Genomic DNA, 14,955 nt, shown 5'->3' on the forward strand with positions numbered 1-14,955 from the left:
CCTGGGCAAATCTTCCTAAAGTGGCCCAAGTGTGGCCCCAGTTTCTCATTTGGGACTCTACACCTCTTCTCCAGGAGTTCCTGGGACGACCCCTCTTTCTCTTGCCCTGGGGGTTCCAACGTAGTGCCTGCCGGGTGATGTTGTTAGCCGGTTTCCTTAGGATGTGACCTATCCATCTCCACTTTCTCTTTGAGATCTGAGTTATGATTGGTTCCTCGCCTGCTAATTCCCACAGCATCTCGTTCGTTACCCTGTCAGTCCAACTGATTTTTAAGATTCGCCTAAGGCACTTATTGACGAAGGTCTGCAATTTCTGGGACGTTTGCTTAGTTGTTCTCCACGTTTCTGAGCCATAGAGGAGGACTGCTTTGACATTGGTGTTAAAAATTCTAAATTTGGTTTGGTATCATTGGCGATGCTTATTTTCCGCTCGGAGAATTTACCGTTGGTTTGCTTGATTCTAATTTGTAATCACTTTAGTTTGTTGTAAATACGTACACTGATAACCAGTTGCAACCAAATAATCCGTTGCATACTCGGAAATAAAGATCAGTATTTAATAAACTGGGAAAAGACCCTTACACCGACACAAACAGGCTAAGATTAAACTTTTGCTGAAAAGCTACAACCCTTTATCCACTAACATTAGCAGGAATATTCTCCATACTGAAGAATTTTTCAAACCGCCAATAGCTTTTAGGGTTGGCGATCATTTCCTCTAGTCATGATCTTAGTAAATTATTAAGTGGTGTCACTATGAGAAGAACGAAGACGCTGGTCACTCTTAATAAGGATTTAAAAGGTTCAGCAATACTTATCGGCATTGAAGAGAGAACTTTTTCTCGTGTTATTTTTTGGATCTTTTGAAAAATTCGGTAACCAGCAAACGAGATCAGAGGCTTTTCTGTTCACGTTCGTATTGGTGAAAGTGGTTCAAAATATGCATGTTAATTATTGGTACTGAGAAAAGTAAAGTCAGTTAGAGAGACACAAAAGGAAGACAGAAATCGTTGGCGAATTAACTCACAATTTCGAGTGTTGATATAGTTGTACATCTTTCTCATGTAGCGGGGAGTTACAAAGATTAAAAATTGATGGCATGATAGATTTCAATGTTTTTACGCAAATTTCACCTGGTGCGAGAGGGGAAGAGAAGGGTGCGCAAGTAAGTCTGTTTTAAAACACTCCTCGTGAACTGGCCATCTTTCGACACAGTTTTACCACATTTCCACGTTGAGTGTTTCAGAGTAAATGAGTTGATTCTTATTTCAGCGTGAGCTGGTTTGTCGCATAAAGAATTTTAAAGGTTGATGAGTATCTGCACTTCATTAAGTAATAAACGCAACACTCCAATTAAACTTTGGCAATGTTCTTTAATCAAGCATTCTGCTCTGCTCATTTGAAAGAGATTTGGCATTGTGTAGTATATATATACCACGATCTAAAGCTTCATGACATATAGTGAATCAGATAATTTACTAAATAGTATTCCTTTGGATAATAAATAACTCGTACGCTTTTTCAACATTATCATGACCGCTTGGTCGGCAAAAAAAAATTACGTTTCTTTAGTATTTTCTCTCAAAAACTGAACGGAAGTTCTCAACAAATTACGATAAGCTTAAATATTCTATAATACAAGTCTTCCGAAAATATCAACTCCGTGTAAAAATATTTCGTACAAAATTAACGACACAAGTAGTATACAAAGCGTAACTTTGCAATAGAGCCTAGTGTAAGTGAGTCATTGAGGGCCATCCACATTGGACATGCAATCACGACTCCCCCCCCTCCCCTCAAGTTAATTTTGACGTCCTATAATACAACAGTATAGTCGCAATATGGCTACTAGATGCTTTGCTTTGAAATATTTCTTTTTCTAGTTTTTTTCATTTCGAGGCTAACAATACTGTACAAAATAAGTTCGACTTGAAATAATAAATAATTCACTTAAATCTACAGAAAGAAACCTTCATCAATCTTGGACCTAAATACACAATTGATTATGAAACAGGAAAAAACAAACGTTTTGAATTTATGCAGAATTCTGGTCGAAGAATTTGACTAATAATAAGAACTAAAGTTAATCAAAGAGTCTCGATTCCACGTACAAACTTTGCAAGAGCACAATTCGAATATGTCTATATCTATACATATATATAGTTTTTTTCTGCAATGAAAGGGTAACAAGGAATTGGGTAATCGAATCAAAAAATCAAACCGCATAAGGGAATTGCACAGAAGCATAGGAACACCACACAAAGGTCACCTTGAAATAAAGCGCGAATAGATTCTAGCTCACTGACACTGAATCAAGGTACTCAATGAAACTTTATATAGTTAATCTAAGGTGACTACTTCTATTCTCCGTCGGCCATATTCTGAAAACGGATCTCTACCAAAAAAGTTCATCAGGTTTCTTTCTTCGTAGTCGCTTACATAAACACAATCGTCCTTCATGACGTCTTGCTGAATTGAGTCTCGCAGCTGACGAGATTTTCGCACAAGATTCTGAAGTTGAAGTGTAGCCATTTCGGACAATTTCATTCGGATTTTGTTGAAGTCTGAACGGTAACCAGTCTCCAAAAACCTGAGAGAAGCAAACGTATAAGCCATTAGGAACAAGAACGAAAATTGCACAAAGAGGATAAGCTAAAAAGGCCAAGTTGTAACAGTGCCAGGCGGTAAGAAGCACAAGGTAACCCAGCCTAGCGGTGTGGGGCGGCAGTCTGAGAGGGAAACCACAAGTAAAGTGGCATTGTAGGCACAGATCTACTGAAAAGGGTAGAACTTATTTGCTTAGTTAGCGCCAATCAATGATTGTGAACCGGCATAGGTGAACTAGTCACCTGTGTCACCTGTGCCACAGATCACCCATCAATACTTTTGAAGTTTTGGTACTTGTGACCAATATCCCACGCATTCCGAATGTTTTCATAAAGAACGAATCAGCCGTGGTACAAATTCCTAAAACGGCCTAAGTAACCAAAAGAATGTGCGCATGTTATCAGCGGAAGGTTTGGGGTTAACGACCGGACTCCAGAGCATTTTCGTATCGTTCACTCAAGATTCGCACGATCAAGAATTCTTAATTGATCGCCCATTCCAAAAACTAGAACAACTGTTAAGAATTTGTTACCTCTGAACCAGCCCAGACACGCAATCGGACGAGAAGTGTGAAGACGATAGGTCTGATGATAAACACGCCGGCCTCAAAGGTCTCATGACAAAATCTCCGAGAAGAGTGTGTAACCAGCTGTTGTCCTTAAACCACGCTACAACGATCTCTTTTCTTTCAAAGTACATCTTGAGACGGTTGAAATCCTCCATATTTCCTTTCTCCAGAAATTCCCTTAGGGAAAAGAATAGGTGTGAACATTTTGTAAACATCGAAATGTTTGAAAGGAAATAATTGAGGCGGAGTTGAAAAATTTTAAAAAAAAGCAAGTCTGATAAGCATTGCACCAAATTTACAAGGGATTGTTAAAACTTCTCTTGCTCTCTAACAATAAACGAAGCAAAATATTTTAATTGAGTTAAATAAGAGACACACTAGTCTGATTTCTGTAATAAAGAAGACAACAGGTAATTTTCCATCCGCCACCAATCTTTCCTATTTGTTATAGGAAAATAAAAAACTATAGTAGATGATACACAGACACTTCAAATACAAGTAACACGTTTTAATTCGCAAGAATTTGAAACACGATGGTGAGCACTACGAGGACGTGATCAGGAAAACACTTCAAATCCCGCTCTTAGTAATATCGAACTATCTAGATAAGAGCTTAATGCATTTTTAACCTTTTGATATTAAAGAATCGGAATTGAAAAAAGACGTTCTACTTGAATGGCAAAATTAAATAACGATTATGCGGGTGAGTATATTTAATCTGCGGGGAATGCGGCGCTTGTTCACCACACCATTCAGGTCAATAAATCCTTTCACATTCACATTTGACGCCGGGAGCGAACCTTGGGTATTAATTCCATAATTTGAATGCAAGGTATGAACGTCCGCTTGCGATGTTGGTCTTGTGGCTTTGTCATGCAGGTCTAATATCACTAATTATCGCTCGATTGTGGTCAGAAGTTAAAATATCAGGGATCATCAAAATACTCAAGTGATAGGCACTCGAGACGACGTTCGGTTGGGTTTGGTGATACTTGTTGTTTAGCACACGACTGAAAGCAAATACGTTCAAGTGACGAACTTATGAACTGCTCGTGCAATATGTGTGTTTGTTGAAACCAAATAACTTCCGCAAAGACCACTGCTTGTATAACGTAACGATACTCTGTCATTGAATGGAATTAGTAACATAAAAAGCTACAATTAACATGCTGACATGGTTGCTTCTAAAAAACGACAACAAGTACTCCAGTAACATTTTCATCAAGCTATGCGGTCTCTTCACGTGTGAAGAGGTAAACAGCTGGGCTCTGTTGTCCAACTCTACCTAATGAACTGACCCACCGCCACGAAACAAAGAGCAGCGCTATAAGCGAAAAGCTATTGAGATGAAGTACTTACGTGCCTTGTGAATAAACATAAAAGAACACCTTCACTATATTTCAAGTGGCTCATTAATTAAAACAAAAACGACACAATCTCAATACTCTCCTCATCAGAACTATTTTAGAAACACCAACAATGTTTGTAGTGTTAATTACAGATTGCGGTAAAAATCACCAAAGGCATGTAGCCCCTAGTGAACGGACGAAGCTTTCATCGGCCGCCTCGAGGTTTTGCAATATAAGTGGACAGACAAACTACGCGAATGTATTTGGTGTCTGGATCATAATTGTTCAATTCATAATCCATGAGGGATGTCGTTACCGGGCAGAATGAACTACCTAATCTCTTTAAAAAATCTCAAGATTTCTCTTCAGCTGTACCAACAATACCATCAAATTATTTTTGATAATGGCAAATAACTAACGATTACTTGAAGTAAGCTGTGAGCACGGCATCCTTCAACGACCAATACCGCTCTTAGCCGAGGGCAATGTTTTGATGTATTTCACAAAACTAAAACAATTACACAGTAACAGAAGCTCAAAGAGGAAAATAGACTCACTAAAAACAAGTGAACTCATGTCATATGAAATTTCCACAACGATCCTATCCATGTTCTTTTGACCACAAAGAATTAAAGAGACTACAATATTGGTATGAAACAGGCCAGACAAATATTTTCAATTTGTAACCGATGGGAGGTGTTTGGAATTGCAAAGATTATCACTGTTACTTATGAACACAATATCATTATTGATTAAGGTCGCTGTAGGACCTAGAGCTGTTATCTGGGTAACAAAGGGGACTTTCTACTACTGTCTATCAGTGAAAGTGATGTACATGGACAGCCAGCTGTATTCATATACTAGTGGTCTGATTTTCACAAAACATCAAATATGCTTCATAGTGTTTGCAATAGATCTCTAAAATGTCAAATGAGAGCACTTCACTTGTTTTTGGTAGTCCCTACTTTATTTGATCCATTGCTTAAGAAGCTACAGAAATCCATGAAAAACCAACTAATAAGAAACTGCTGTGGGAGAATTCTATTTCACTGAAGCATAACAGCAGTAGAAAATGACCACAACATAGCAGAACTTCTCATCAAAGCAAAGAAACATTTAATGAAATTCCTTAATTGGGCTAACCTCTACAGTCCAATTTAAATTGGTAAAAAATAATAGTGCCACTTAAATAAGAATGCAAGAAAAGGACCTGCCACAAAACTTTGCCGTTTGTGCCAACTGACTTTGCTTGTGGTAAACAAATACCCAAGAAAGCCACACTGACTTAAATTAAGAAACTATGCCATTAGGAGTAATTTGTTTTAGCAAACAGCTAACACCGTCTATTTACAGTGGCCAATTTCCATTTTCTACTCATTTGATAAAACCAGATTATCTTATGGTACCCCCCTTGATGCAGTACCACAGTTTTTATAGAAACATACCCCCCTTACTACAAGTTATGTTTTGTGTGTTAGTTTGCACCTTACCTGTAACACTTGTGGCGCCTCACCACAGAGGAGGGTCTGTGTTCCTTCCTGTAACCTGTGTCATTCTGGTTTTGCCACATCCATACTTCATGAAGTCTCTCCACATATGGCTTGGCTTTACTCATAAAATCATTCACAGTCAACTCTATTTCTTCTGCATGTTTTGCAAGCTGTGAAATATAGGTGAATTCAGTAAACATCCTCTTTTGTATGCACCAACTTTGCTAATGCACATACATGCATGCACAGATTGAAAAATGCAAGTTAAAAACCTCGAAGAAAATTAATTGACCAGAACTTGTCTAAATTGTGAATTATAATATCTCAGTTTAGCACAAATGTTGCTTGGTTTGGACAATGAGAGAATATAGATAGAACTTGTTTTTATTGATAATTGCATTTATCAGAGAGACCACTTCCCCGAGGAATACATTATGGCACTTTTTTCCTTTCACATCCAGAACAAAACAAAATCTCCACCTAAAGTAAAAATCCTTCAAATGAGCAATCTGATCTGTAAAATACTGACACAAGATTTGTATGTTCAAAACATCAGTTACCTCACTGTTGACATACTCCAGACAAGCTCTGTAATCTTCAGCCACCAATTCCCCTTGGCGCGGCACGCTTAGCTTGATGCTTTTGGTATCCAGCCAGTTCTTGAAGTAGCCACAGAATCCAGCATATGCCTCTACAGTCTGAAAACCACCTTTGAGGTGTCCATCTATATACATTGCTGTGATCTGAAGTACACAAAAAAAGACAGATGCAGCATAAGCAATACCAGCAAGTGCCACCATTCAAGGCACAAGAAACAATATCCAGTTTTTTCAGGGCAAGTAGATACACCGTCTGAGCAAGTGACTCTTTTTGCTCACTCACCCTTTGGTATTGAGTTTGTTTGTCCAACAATCAAATACATGTAGAAATCAATCAATAAAATGAAAGAAAATGTAACAAGTACATTTGTATTGTTGCTGAATTTATAATAATAGTGCAGGCAAAAGTAAAAGTTCAAATCTAAGATTTGTATACACCATCAATTGTAAAAAAATTGAAGGCTATGATTCCCTAATGTAACAAAAGAGGACTCCACTACCACTAAAAGTGAAGATTTCAAATATTATGCCTATGCCAACTTTTCCAACAGCACTGATTTTCTCTGTATCACCCCTTCTAATGGTAATACCTGATGTAACATGTAGCTGTGAGTTACCCTTGGCATGTGCTCTGTTAAGGCTTTAAGTGCCTTTCTATTTCCAGCATCCCTGTCCTCTAAAAATTGATACCATTTCTGTTGTCGTGAAGAATGCAAAGAAAGTTGAAAGTGTTCCTCAAGGGCTTGCCGATTTCTCAGACATCGCTTAAGAACATAAGTCTGCATTTGTCTGATTCCATCATGTTTACGAACAAAAAGTTTGTATAAGCTAGTCCATTCATAGTAATTAGAAGGAAAATCTTCTTGCATTGCTCTTTCTGCAAAAGAAAATAACAGAAATATACTAAAATTAACAAATGAACATGCTAATAACAAAACTGATTTGGTTAACGGCTATCACTGAGCAAAAACACTCTATAAAAACAAATTATAGCATGTGTGCTTGTCTGCAAAAAACCAGAAAACATGTTTTGCATTGCATGATTAAAGGAGTATTTAAGCTGTGGATACCAGTCAACACATACTTAAACATCCTAGGATGTTATCAAGAGAGTCCACTTTTTTAACACAAGCTTTATTATAAGTAGAAGTCTAGGAAGTAAGCAAAATTTACCTCTGTCTGTGTCATGGTAATTTGATTCAAGTTCCTCATCTGTTAATCCCCATATTGACTTGGCCTGGCTTGCAGTTAAATGGCTCACGCTTTGTGAAGGAGGAACAGGATTCAACAGATACCAAACAATAACAGATGTTTTAAGTTGACTTACTGGTCTGAAAAAATTATGATCATTTTTAAGTACTTCAGCTTTGTAGAACATTTCGTAGAGGTAAATGAAAGTGTACTCTGGCCATCTTGTTCTGAGACCAAAATCCACCTGTAAAAGAAAATACCAAATTTTGAATGACATGAATGTTCGAGACAAATAAATTCTACTTTGGTACTTATGACATATTTATGTCTTCCAAGTGCATGTAATAAGAACAACCTACCAATAGAAGATTCTTAGGTGTGACAAAACCACCACTTGACAGATGTGATTTACTTTATAGAAGATAAAGGGGTTATTTAAACTTTATCAAAATTAAATATATTTAAGGGTTCTTCCATGGTTCTAGACAAAATCTACCATAAATGGTTGACCACATCCTCCAGGTACAATTAACAAATAATTGAAAAGATTGCAATGAAGGCTCCACCAATATGAGTTGTCTACCATTGAAGTTAGCGCAAAATTTATTCCTTAAATATAAACAACATTTGCCCAAACATGAACAAATCAACTAGACTGACTGCACTTCAACTAACATAAGATAAGAAAATTGCACAGTTACCAATGTACCATTAGAATTCCAAAGAGCAACAACAGCAAAACAGCTTGATTGAAACAATCCATGCCTATTGTGATATACACAGATTTACACCCTTAAGCATATGTAATACCACATCTAAGCTCAGTTCCCTGGTGAAAACAATATCTTTCAAGTTTTACAAGTTTCATTTGTTTCATAAATTTGACTCTCAATTATTTTGATTGACAGCGCAAGGAAAAGTCTGCAATATCAAAGAAGAGCAGATCTTTTATGAGAAAAACAACTGTAGTTTATTTAGAACAAAGAACATGAAAACCCAAAACTATTTGAAATATCAGTGTAGTTATGCCCCAGATCCTGATACTGCTGGTAAGTTTCTTTAATTCATAATTCACATTTTTCCTCATAAATTCAACAACTCTCTTTGCACTATAATGCAAATTTGACTTTTGATAATATTTCAAATTCTCCTTTCACAAAATCCTAAACATCCATGAAGAGTTCTTTACTTGCCATGTTTATGTTTCCATAATAAATATGAGAGTATGAAATTTTTTATAATTCAGCTAGTATTATATTTTACTGTGATGAGCAGTGAGGTAAAACTACTTTCATTGTAGCAAAATTTTGTTGTGCTACTCAGTTCAAAGTTAACTTTGCTTTCCCAAGATTATTCTTACAAAAATTGGCAAGTTTCATCATGAGAAGTTTTATTATTAAAGTTCTTTGTATTTGTGATTTTTAAATCAATTTTTAAACCTGGAAATTCTATATCTTGAACAGCCGCAGAAAATTTAGCGCAGAGAGCTTTCCGTGCGAAAGTGGAGGTTGGGAAAAACCCTTAAAGGTAGAAAACGGTTCCACGAGGACCCTTTCTTTTCATTGCTCTTAAAAGACAGCTTACGAAGAGAGATTGCCTTTAAGATAAACATGAAAATTGCCTCCTTCCTTTTGAGGACAAAAAAATTATGTGTAATTAACAACAAGCAGGGAATTTGAAGAGAGAAAACATAGGTTCTATTTCGATGGCTAAACACGGTGCAGCTGCTATAGACCTGGCCAAAGAAACACAAAACAATTGATTCCGGTCGCGATAATATCGCGAAAATTTCCTTTCAAAAAGCCTCAATTTATTTATTCATGTCTTCTGTTGAAAAAAAGCTGTGCATATTTCAGCACTTGGATAAGCTCTTGTACCAAACAAAATCAACACCGTGTTTACGGAGGATGGTGAAAATCACCAAGCCCATGTCTCGGTAGCGAAGGCATATAGAGTTGAAAGGGGAAATGGGGGCACATTGTCACGTCCGTAAAATATGCCAAACGCGCTATAAACTATCACAAGAACAAAACTCTTCTCTCGCAGAATTCAACACAAGTCGTCTATTGAACACCAACCACTTGTATTCACTGAAATCGATCTCTTCATTACCATTTCAATAACCCACCATCATTACATGAAACGAGGCACGCCGACGAATAGAAACGCGAAACACCCTCTTTCCTCCCAACCCGGATACAGCAGGCGGTGAATAGGCTCGGCTGTTTTAGCCGTTCCACGAGTCTTCCTCGCGCCCTAATCAACAGATTCTATCGTACTTTCATCCCTTAGTCTTAAAAGAAAAATATCCAAAAGAAATAAAGCTCGAATTTCTTGGCAGCTTTCATATCTTGAATAATATATTAGATCTTCGTGAAGGCACTTGCCCTCTTCGTTACTCGAATGTTTATAACGCACGAATTCTACGAAACCATCATTAACCTAGCGACAGATTGACAAAAACAGGATTATTCTGTATATAGCAATAACTACGTCGATAAGTTCAAAACACTCCGAGAGAAGAAAGAGCAAATTTCTGTCAGATACTCTGCCCGAACGGGTAAAACTACCGCATGGTATATGGATCGGAAATGGAAATGTAAAACATTTCGCTGCCTCCTCCGAGGCGGACAAAACAAAGGAGAGTAAGGAGAGCAAACCCAGCACCCTTATTTCATTCTTTCCCGCTGTATTTTACACTGAAACTCTGTCAAAGAGTCCTAAAAATTTAGCGGGCTAACAAACATCATTAGTAAGATAACCGGGCGAAGAGAGCAACTCGTGGAACGAGAATTTCTAAAACTTCACGAGCTAGGGGTGGCGATCGGAAGAGTAAAGGAAATAAGCAGAACTACAGAGAAAATCGTAACCAAACGATGTAAGTATTAAAACAATGACTCGCTTCTTCGAAACTAACAAAGAAACTCAAAATACCACTAACTTACCCTACATCGATGACGCCATATGAGATCTGAGAGGCAGAGTCGATGAAAAAGTCGGCAAGTTTTGCCCAACATTACAAGACTCCTAAAGTCCAAATACTCCAAAATAAGCACAAGAACTTCTTCGCTTAAATGAGTCAACAACGATGGCGGTAAAATAATCCTAGACTCCATTTCCTCGGGTTGAAAAATCCTTGTGTTGGTTGATAATTTATGTTGAGGCGGTACGCAGTATGTAAGCCTCCCTGAGCTGGCGTTTCGGCAACTATGGGCGAATTTTTTCGCCTTTGGTGGACAAAGATTTGAGTCCAACATGCTTGATGGCATTCTATTCTCAACGGACCACACTTACGAAGGGACCCAAATGACTGCGGCCGACATAAAAGCTCTAGATAAATAGAAAAACATAAAGGATACCTCCCTGCTAGTGACACAATATCTCTAAGACTAAGAAGGAAGCTTTGTTGTTTTTATATATTCTTTTGACACGTGCATTTCCCGTCGAATTACGCATGCTCACATAGGACATGACATCTTCCGAGCCAATCAGCGTGGCCGGCGCGTGTTTAGAATTCTTGGTAGTTGGGCTGGTGTTCGTAATAAAACATAATTATCACAGCTATCTCTTCGAAAGAGAAAATAGAACGCAAAAGCTAGCGGAACAACAGACTACAGCAAGCGGAACAGGGCACTACAGCGTGAAGAACCATTGACCTTTGAGGCGTGCTGATTCGCGTCACAATCTGCTTGTCGAATCGAGAAAGAACTCGACTTGAGAAGATTACTAGCCAGGACCACATATCTGTGACATTCGCCCCGAAACATAATCCCTTTATAATTTATTTAATTTCCTTCGTTTCGAAACAGTCAATCACTGGTCATAGTTCGACGCAAGAATAGCTTACAGAAGGAGATCAATTATTATTTGCTTTTTTTTCTGTCGACTGAAACGGGTAGCTTTGGTGCCTCGGTTACATCGATGCAATGCTGTTACTGGTTGCGACGCAACCAAGTTCATACCCTGAGCCTCACTAACTAGTCATGTGCCTCATGGGCCAAATTTCTGTTTATTTGGTTAGTTACTCAACTGGATGAAAAGCAACGTGCATTTAACCTTGCTTTTCTCTTTTCGATATTTTGACGACTAAATGTCCTATAAATCAGAGGAGCAAAAAAGCACAGGGCTAAAGAACAAGGACACGGACTCCTGGCAAAAACTATCGATGACGTCAAACTACATATATCCGACTCCACGCAAATCTTTATTATAGGAAACATCGCAAACTGTCATGAGTGAGTCAGCCCACAAAACAAGAGAACACCACCAAGAAAAGGAAAGCTTGACCATATATTGAGTCAACTACAGAAAGCGAATGTAAATTACAATATCACCACCTTTCGCCTCAAGGCTCTTTTGAATTGAAAAATTCTTCCAATATTCTTGACAAAAGTTCTAACCGCACTTGAAATGTTGCTCATTCAGCTAAAAGCTTGACAATACGCGCGCGCTAAGGCGAGTCGGATCGTGATCAGCGCGAACATTCAGCTTTAGCAAGGAAAAAATTTTCTTAGCAAACAGAAAATTGAATTCGTCTTTCATGATTCGCTCAAAAACACCTGAACCAATCAGGCAGCTGACGGGCCTTCCATTGTGGTTTTAGTCTTTGTTCAGCTAATAAATGAAAAGTGAAATTTTAATTACTTCCCTCGACGTTGTCACTCGTTATATTGGAACAGTGTTCGTGGAAATTTGCCTCGAGTTAGCTGACCGGCCAATGACAGATTGCATCAATTAGCTAAACCGGCCTGTTCGCCACCAAAACCGCCGAAATATACCACTGTCGAAGCACAGCCAATGAACCCCTCACGTGGTTTCCCTTTCCATCACGGTAGCAGCTGCGCCTACAGCCTTTCGCTTGAGCTTTTGTCACGAAAACGGGTACATAGCCGCCATTGAAAAGAGAAACATAGGGGAAATAATTTGCAAAATTAAATATGGTATTCTGTCGTGGGCTTGGCAGGGAACAAAGGCTTGATTATCATTGAAATGGGAGGCTTGGACCTTCAAACACAAACCCTCTTTCAGGGTGGCTAAGCCAAACATGCAAATGACGTTTCCAACTTGTCGCACGGCTGATAAACGAAAATACAAAAATTGCTTACAGCCGATACCTGTTCAAAACAACGCTAACTGCTGTGCAATTTTAGCAGATAAAGTGGCCGAGAATTTGCATCTCCAAAGGTCGTTAGTATTGTAAACACGGCTGTAATTGTGTTATACATCACTCAGCCCGGTAAGAGAAGTACAAGAGCAAACGCGGCACGTTCCATTAATATTTAACGCATTCACGTGACGTCATGCCATTTGATAAATGCGTAATGATGGCAGCTATTGAGATGACTAATGGCCGACCTTAGGGAGTCGACATTGGCAATGCGAGCACCAACTTATTGAGGCTTTCGTTGATACTGGTGTGCGCAGCTGCCAAACGGCTTCGCTAAAAACCTTTGGTATCGGCTGTCAAGCATGAAATTAAAAGGACCTTGTTTGGAGCTTGCTTCCCACTAAAGAAGGAAACCGGACTTCCAATGTTCAAAGTGGATTGTGTACTTCCAAAAAAAAAAATATTACAATTGGCTGCTACCAATTTTAAAACTGAAAAGGATAAAAAGCTTAGGAAGGCATATTCGTTAAGTTTCGCAACGTCGTTTTTAATATGAATAACCATATTTTTTTGAACAGAAAGAGAGAACCGCAAAGATAGCTTTTATTCTTACCCAACGCTTCAAGCCGAACAAAGCTTCAGCGTAAAGAAAAGATCTGAAAGGTTCTAAACTTCTGAGCAAATACGGTTCACTGTAAAATAAAACTATTTTATCATGATTACCTTATTATAAACCGGCGAAGTGGTGAAGCCGGCAGCCGTTATGAAAACTCAATTATTTTTTTCTTAGCTTGGTCAACATTTCATTTTTTCGTCAGGTGAAAAGTGAAACAAAAAGATGGCCTGATTGCAGTCTTTGGCTTTTCTAATCACTGAACCAGTGCCATGGAAACCCCAATCACCTGAGAAAGAACGACGAAAATGAAGTGCCTGAGGGGATTGTACAACCCTTCCCCACAAAACAGTCATCATTAGTGGTAAGTTGACACAAATATATTCATTGAAAACGCTCTTCTTTACAGCTTTATCTCAGTCAACAATTGCCGTAGCGTCAGCTACAGGATTCGGCTGCTACCACGTTCCCGCGCGCGACTTCCGTTGACGGATTTAGTCGAGCGGTTAATCTCAAGAGAGTACCGCTAAAACGGAAACCTATTGACCACACCCCAACACAACAATTTCTTTACTATCGTCCTACCTAAATGAAACAGAAAATTTGCGCAAATGTTCAAAGTTGATACTTTTGATTCTTTGGAAACGGAGATTGAAATTCATGGCAACAGCTGACAAAAATTGTTCTTAATCCTCCGAGTTTGACGAACGCACGTGATTAAATAACATCTTCAAATCTATAGTTTAGGAAATGCTTTGCAATGAATATTGAGATAATATCCGATCTCATTAAACGTATGCCTTTAAGGTGGTTTTCTTATGAATCAAAATAAAATAATGTTCATAAGTCGCTGATTTCTAAAGATAACCATGAGTTCGACAGTCAGTGTGACAACCACAAACTGTCCAAAAGCGCGGTTCAATTTCCTGATCTCGGTGTAAAAAAATCGATGATCAACTTCGCTGTCGGTTGCGGACAAAAGCAGAAGACTAGAGACGCTCTCGTCGTTTACCATCCAGCTTTGTTTCTCTGTAAATTCTACCATTTCTAACAAATGCCTTACTCCCACACATAGGCTAAAACGGAAAATACTAACTTTTCTTTTCTTCTGCACTGGAGGTTTACCGTCAATTCGGAAGGAGAACACAATAAAAAAAAACTGAAGATGTCTACATGATTTTTTTAACCGCAAAACCATAAAACGATAAAAATAACAGCAAAACGAAAACAAAGCGAAATTTTTCAACAACTTAAACAGCCGTCTTATCGAGCTAACTCACCGAAAATAAACGCGACATTGAATCACGTTCATAGTACACCATGACTAAGTAAATTTGTATATGCTTGCCCTCGTCTCAAACCAAACTGTACCTTTGGGAAGAAAAAAAAAGGGTTTTCGCTCTCTTTGATTTCTTATTTAGGGTCGGGAGT

The 14,955-nt window shown here is 38.3% G+C and overlaps 1 protein-coding gene across 1 annotated transcript; it reads right to left on the reverse strand.

The window, feature by feature from the left end:
* Positions 1-1,353: 1,353 nt before the first annotated feature.
* LOC131787094 (uncharacterized) lies at positions 1,354-11,311 on the reverse strand. The gene is made up of 7 exons (XM_059104174.2): positions 10,750-11,311; positions 7,787-8,048; positions 7,204-7,490; positions 6,575-6,757; positions 6,015-6,184; positions 3,140-3,352; positions 1,354-2,590 (listed from the first exon to the last, which is right to left on the reverse strand). The coding sequence occupies exons 1-7, from the start codon at positions 11,071-11,073 to the stop codon at positions 2,341-2,343; spliced, it is 1,689 nt and encodes a 562-aa protein (XP_058960157.1). The 5' UTR covers positions 11,074-11,311; the 3' UTR covers positions 1,354-2,340.
* Positions 11,312-14,955: the final 3,644 nt, after the last annotated feature.

The sequence above is a fragment of the Pocillopora verrucosa genome, chromosome 10 (assembly GCF_036669915.1).
Source record: "Pocillopora verrucosa isolate sample1 chromosome 10, ASM3666991v2, whole genome shotgun sequence".
Classification (NCBI taxonomy): domain Eukaryota; kingdom Metazoa; phylum Cnidaria; class Anthozoa; order Scleractinia; family Pocilloporidae; genus Pocillopora; species Pocillopora verrucosa.

Excerpts from the sequence above, each read along its gene's own strand:
- LOC131787094 (XM_059104174.2), bottom strand. The coding sequence starts at position 11,073 with ATGCCATCAAGCATGTTGGACTCAAATCTTTGTCCACCAAAGGCGAAA. Across the intron at positions 6,758-7,203 it reads ACAGCTACATGTTACATCAG|ATCACAGCAATGTATATAGA; the intron begins GTATTACCATTA and ends TGTGTACTTCAG. Across the intron at positions 2,591-3,139 it reads GTGTCTGGGCTGGTTCAGAG|GTTTTTGGAGACTGGTTACC; the intron begins GTAACAAATTCT and ends TGCTTCTCTCAG.